Raw genomic sequence first — 5,986 nt, forward strand, 5'->3', positions numbered from 1 at the left:
TGCTCCATTGCTCACTACTGTTTTCAATATGTACTTCACTACGACAATGTACTATTCAATGTTCAAAGCATCAAGTTTCTCTGTTTGAATCTTCAAATAGTGGAAGTTTGCAATGCTATCAATAAACTTAAATGAAAAAAAATTAAGAAAAGAGTAAACAAACTTTATAATAGATGTTTGTATTGGTGATCAAAGATCTTACAGTTAGTGGATTGCCTAATGACTTTCCAGTTTGAGGGTCCCAACAAATAAGTTCACCAGCCTTGCTCCCACTTACAAGATACTTTCCATCCAGTGACCATGCAATACAAAGTACCCAGTTCTTGTGTCCTGCATGAAATGTAAACAGCTATAATGCTATATATGACTCGTTAAAATTGCCGAAACATTATGAAACTATAGAAATTGATATTAATTTAATAAGGAAGGATAAAGAATAGCTCTTTACAGCAGAGTAGACCATTGTAATTCTCCCAATACTATAATTCCCAGCCTTCACAGTCCCTATCCTTCCCTCTTATTATTTTCTCATTCCTTTGCAATAACCCCCACCCTCCCACTATTCTTTGCCAGCTTAGAATTCCATCATGATCCAGATTTAATAGGATGAACATTCCCCTTAGCAGTAACACACTGCTTCTCATCGAGAACCTTCAACTAATTCTAACTCCTTTTACCATTTAGTTAAATTGATCATTTATATTCTTGTACTTAATTAGCAGATACCAAGAACAACTTAACATTTTTAAATGTCAAACCTTTGCAAGTGTACAATGGTGTCTGAGTGGTCAAGTCCCAAAATCGAACACTGGTATCACCAGAACCACTTGCCAGTTATCGTCCATCGGGACTGAAGGCAACACTAAGTACAGCTTCGGCATGATCTAAAAATATAAACAACCGCAAAAATATGAATTCCAGAAAATTCAAAGAATAACACAAACTTGTGCTACAATCATCAACATCCAAACCACACTGCTGTCTCTCACAGTTTAGCAAGCACAATACAACATTGTGCCACTACGAATGGGAAAATACACAATATGTCTCACATACCAGAAATAGTTGCAGAACAGCGATTCACAGGACGAATCCGGAAAATAGCTTGAGGTTGACAAACTATAGGCAAAGCCTTCTCCACCGAGACTGGAATAGTGTTAAAGTAACATTGCAAAGGAAAAGAAAAACATCATTACAAGTGCGTAATTCTTTGTATCAATTCTTTAGAAAGATGAGGATTTTTTTTCTCAAAATGTGTTAAAAGCAAGTAAATAAGTGAATTTACAACGAATTAAGAAAGAAAAAGAAATAATTTATTGTAAACAAACATGACTAACCTTTGTTTTTCTGCAAGTATGTTTCAAGTGGCGCAATGAGCTCCTCATCTGATATATAGAAAGCATACGGCAACTTCTCTTCCTAAAATGAAAGCATAGATAATCGCTCAATGTTATAAATAATAAACAAAATGTAAAATAGAATTTGAGAAGAATAAAGGGACTTGCTTACATTGTTTTGAAGCTTATTAACAATCTGATTGAGGTGTTGAGGGCCAGCATTCTGAGGTAGGTACATGGGAGAGCCCAAGGGAGTTCCATCTGGGTCTGTCAAAAGACACATCACGTTGTTGATTATCTCCCTCTTCTCCACCATAGTCTCTGTCTCTACCTCCATTTTTCAATCAGGGATTTTCCTTCTCTTATGCTGAGATTCTCTGGATGATGCTTCTTACTCTTCCACTTGGGGTTCTATTTGGTTCTATCTTCGTTGTCGTGCTGAAACTAATAAAAGTAGTGAAATAAAGTCACACCGGCACAAACCCTAATTACGCAGGACCCAGGATCCATCATACAGAGACCTCAGACTTCCCATATTAAAGCCGAACGGCTGAGGCCACGTTTGGTGAAGTTCCTGTTAGAATAGGTTTCGAGGATCTACCTAAGGCCAATGTATTGGCCGAGCGCGCGCAGTCGAACGGTTGCTTCCGAACGGCCAATCACAAGCTTGGGCCGAACGTACAAGTCCGAAAGATCGTACGATGAATGGCAGTGCGCATGAGGCCCATCGGAAAAACGATCGAGACAGATAAGTTGTGTTGACGAGGCCGGGCGCTGGAGGCCGAACGGTCGGCAGAGGACCTTGGAGGCCGAATGGCCGGTCGCTTTATGTCCGACGACCGAATAACTTGGGACGAACGACCAAGACGTTGAGGCCGGAGGGTCGAATGTTGAATGCCAAATTTGGCTGAGGTCTTGACCGAACGGCTGAGGATGCGCGGCCGAACGATGGAGACTGAGTTGTCGGGTTGATGAAGCCGAGTGCAAAGGGCTGAACGGTGGAAGTTGACGTTCTTCTTAGGTGCCCCTCATTGGTTCCTTGTGTTTACAATGGGGAATACCCACTCGGTTCCATGGTGGGCGTCAAATGTTTCGGTCGGATCCAGATGACCCTACTAAAACACATGAGTTTGTCGAAGACCGGATGAGTTTGTCGAAGACCGGGCGAACGTTGCTGAAATCCACGAATTAAAGCAGACTGTGCGACTCCGTCTCTAGGGGGCACTAGAAGACCGGACGATTACCTCCTTGCTGAGGACTGGGCGCGCTGGAAAGGGTCGAACGGGCTCTCTCCTCTCTCCAAGCCGAGCGGTACCTGCCAAAGGCACTTCGATGCTTAAGTCAGTAACATGACCGAGTGGCCTGTAATACATGTATATATTGCATCGTAAGCAATCTGTCCAGAAATCATACCTGGAACCTTTATTTATACTGATTGTAATGGGCTTTTACCTTTCGTGGGCCTGATAACGGTCCAATCGTACCTTAATCTTCATTAAGGACTTTAATGTGTCATTAGCGTTTAACCGTGTAGTCGACCGAGTGAGGGTAAGTCGGGACGACCGGTAAGAAGGGTGGTCGGCTAAGGATGTCAACCTGGGTGGGCGGCCACTCGGTTCTGCTGATCGGTCACACTAGACGCTCGGTCTTGATGGCCGACTTAGGTGGACGTTCGGTTTATGAATGGTCGACCTTGGAGGATCGCTCGGTCCATGTGTGGTCGGACAGCGTTAGCTTAGACGCTCGGTCTTGGTTGGGGACCTGGGTGGACGTTCGGTTTATGAATCGGGAGGACCGGACGGTACACTATTAAAAATGATTAAGTTATTTTTATGTTAAAATTCAAAATCAAAATTAAAAAAGTGAAACACTTATTTAAAACAGAGTGATTAAGATATGGAACCAAGAGATGAGGCCACAATAATGAAGAAAGGGTTAATCAACACTGCAAAAAAAAAAACCTCCTATATCACGTCACCTCGGAGCTAATCCTCAACCGTAATAAATTAAATAAATTCAAAAAGTTATATCAATATAATATTCATTAAATTATAATATTAATTATTATCTTACACTTTATGTTATGATTAACACATAAAATAAAGGTTTAATCCTTTCGGACGTCCTTATTTGTGTAGGGTTGTCTCAAATAGGTCCTCGTATTTATTTTTATCTCAATTAGGTCCCTACTTTTGTAAAATTGAGTCAATTAGAACCTTGCCGTTAATTTCAATAGACGGCGTTAAATTTATTGAGTCGTGGCACGCTGACGAAGCAAATTTTAATGACGTAGATCAAATTCATTTGCACGTGGACCTACAGCACCGTCGAGTACTCTCCTTCTCTCCCCCCGCCTTCGTCTTTCTCATCGATCTTTCCTCCCCCGACGACCAACTGCTCTCCCTCAAGAAGGACCTCCTCCTCCTCATCCACCACCACTTCCCCGATCACGCCCTCGTCGCTCTCCTCACCTTCGATTCCATGGGAGACTTGAACCATCTCGCCTCTTCCCCCTGTTCCTCCCTCCACCTCTTTCACGGCAGCCGCTATCTCTCCTCCAATCAGGTATTTCACTCTACTACACTTATTATTCTTACTTCTTCTGATTCAATCCCCGCTTTCTTTTACACTCAATCCACTTCATTCGATCATCAACTGACTTTATTCAATTTTCCTTAATCTCTCCCTCAGATCCGCCAGTTCCTCAAAAACAGGATTTTCTGTTGCCATTTTCCGAATGTGAATTCTCCATCACTTCTCCAATTGAAGATGTAAGTAATCAGAGAAAACGAGGAAGAGAGAACCAGAAAGAAAAGACTGAAAAGAATTGTATTATTGAAAATTACAGAAAATACAACAAAGCAAATGTATTTATACAGAAAAAAAAGAAACAACTACTAAAAATGAATCGCAGACCAAGCGACTTCCTAGACCGATCGTCCTAGAGAGGAGACGATCGGTAGTGAGAAGACAATTGAATCTATCGAGCAGTAAGACCGATCGTCCAAGAGTAGATGTCGAGCGGTACGAGCGACAGAGCAGATGATGAGCGTACCTATCGAGCGACAGGCTCGATGACGAGCGTACCTGTCGAGCGGTACGAGCGACAGGCGTTAAGGACGAGCGGCAACAATAAGATCTCAATCATCCGAGCGTTAAGGACGAGCGGCAACAATAAGATCTCTGTCAGAAGACATCCATTCCACATTCTACTCCACCTCCGCCACTCGCCCTCCAAGGTGCACCGGCACTGCCATTTCCGTCGCCCTCGGACTTCTAGAGTCTTGCCTTGTCACCACAGGCTCCAGGATCATGCTCTTCACCTCCGGACCTACCACTATCGGACCTGGAATCGTTGTTGATTCTGATCTCCGCCAACCCATCAGAACCCACCATCACATCTTTAACAACCAAGTCAGACACCACGCCAACTCGTGCTCTTTCTATAACCAACTCTCCAAGAGGCTATCTGATGCGTCTGTTATTCTTGATCTCTTTGCCTGTTCGCTCGACCAAGTTGGGGCCGCCGAGCTTCGACAACCTGTTGAGCAGTCTGGTGGATTCATGATTCTCTCCGAATCTTTCGAATCCGATCAGTTCAAGAAATGTCTCGGGCATATGTTCAAGTCTCCCTTGTCAATCCCTCTTCTCAACTATGTAACGTTACTTACTACTCACCACTCACTCCCATTCATTCTTTGCTTCCTGCAATTCCTTCTTTTCTCTCTCAAAAACCCTAATTCCCAATTTCCCCAATCGCTTCTTCCTTCTCGCCCCGTCGCTAGGGTTTGTCTCCTTTCCTCTCTTGATTTCTCCAATTCCCCTTTCTCCGTCTCTTCTCTCTCTGAATTGAACTTTGCGCGTAGCGCTTTAGGGTTCCGATTCGCCGGGGAAGATGAGCACGCAGAAGAAGCGCGCGTTCCAGATAGAGGCATTTCGTCAATTAAGCCAGATCAATGCCACGTTAGTAACATTTCGTCATGTCAGCATCTCACTCATCAATTTATTTAACGCCGTCCAGCCAACTTAATGGGAAGGACTCAATTGATCTCAATTTTCAAAATTAAGGACCATTTTGATACACTTTACAAAACGAGGACCTATCTGAGACATTCCTACACAAATAGGGATGTCGAAAAGGATTAAACCTAAAATAAATAATAAAAATAATAAACATTAGGTTTGATTTTCTATATTTTCAATGTTTGTATTAATTTGAATTTTATTATTGTACCAGCAGGGACCGGACGCCCTATGGAAGGACATCCACGTCATCGGATCACCAAACAGACCGGCCGCCCATTGTAACGTATGAGACCCAGGAAACTGCACTTCTACTTACTGATGTGAAGGGTTAGGTATTGTAGGGCGGCGGCCCGTATGCCCCGTGACCACACTCTTGTGAAAGGTTACGTATGGCAGGGCGGACACCCGCGCGCCCATACCCAGAACTCACCCGAAGCCGGCCGCCCGATCGTCCGGATCGGCCGGTCTCAAGAACAAGACCCGTGAGGGTGGCCGACCGTGTTACTAATCATCCTAGTTTAAGGTAAGTAGGGTTTAAAAGCTATTTGGGCTGAATTGGGCCGTGATTAACTTTTCACTAATCCCAAGCCCATAGCGAAAACTATAAATACAGATCCAGGGTG

General features: G+C 43.5%; 1 protein-coding gene across 1 annotated transcript; it reads left to right on the plus strand.

Annotated features, from left to right (window-relative positions):
* Positions 1–3,546: 3,546 nt before the first annotated feature.
* LOC128193523 (protein transport protein sec23-1-like) lies at positions 3,547–5,695 on the plus strand. The gene is made up of 3 exons (XM_052867149.1): positions 3,547–5,123; positions 5,212–5,300; positions 5,578–5,695. The coding sequence occupies exons 1-3, from the start codon at positions 4,650–4,652 to the stop codon at positions 5,693–5,695; spliced, it is 681 nt and encodes a 226-aa protein (XP_052723109.1). The 5' UTR covers positions 3,547–4,649.
* Positions 5,696–5,986: the final 291 nt, after the last annotated feature.

Source organism: Vigna angularis, chromosome 8 (assembly GCF_016808095.1).
Source record: "Vigna angularis cultivar LongXiaoDou No.4 chromosome 8, ASM1680809v1, whole genome shotgun sequence".
NCBI classification, from domain to species: domain Eukaryota; kingdom Viridiplantae; phylum Streptophyta; class Magnoliopsida; order Fabales; family Fabaceae; genus Vigna; species Vigna angularis.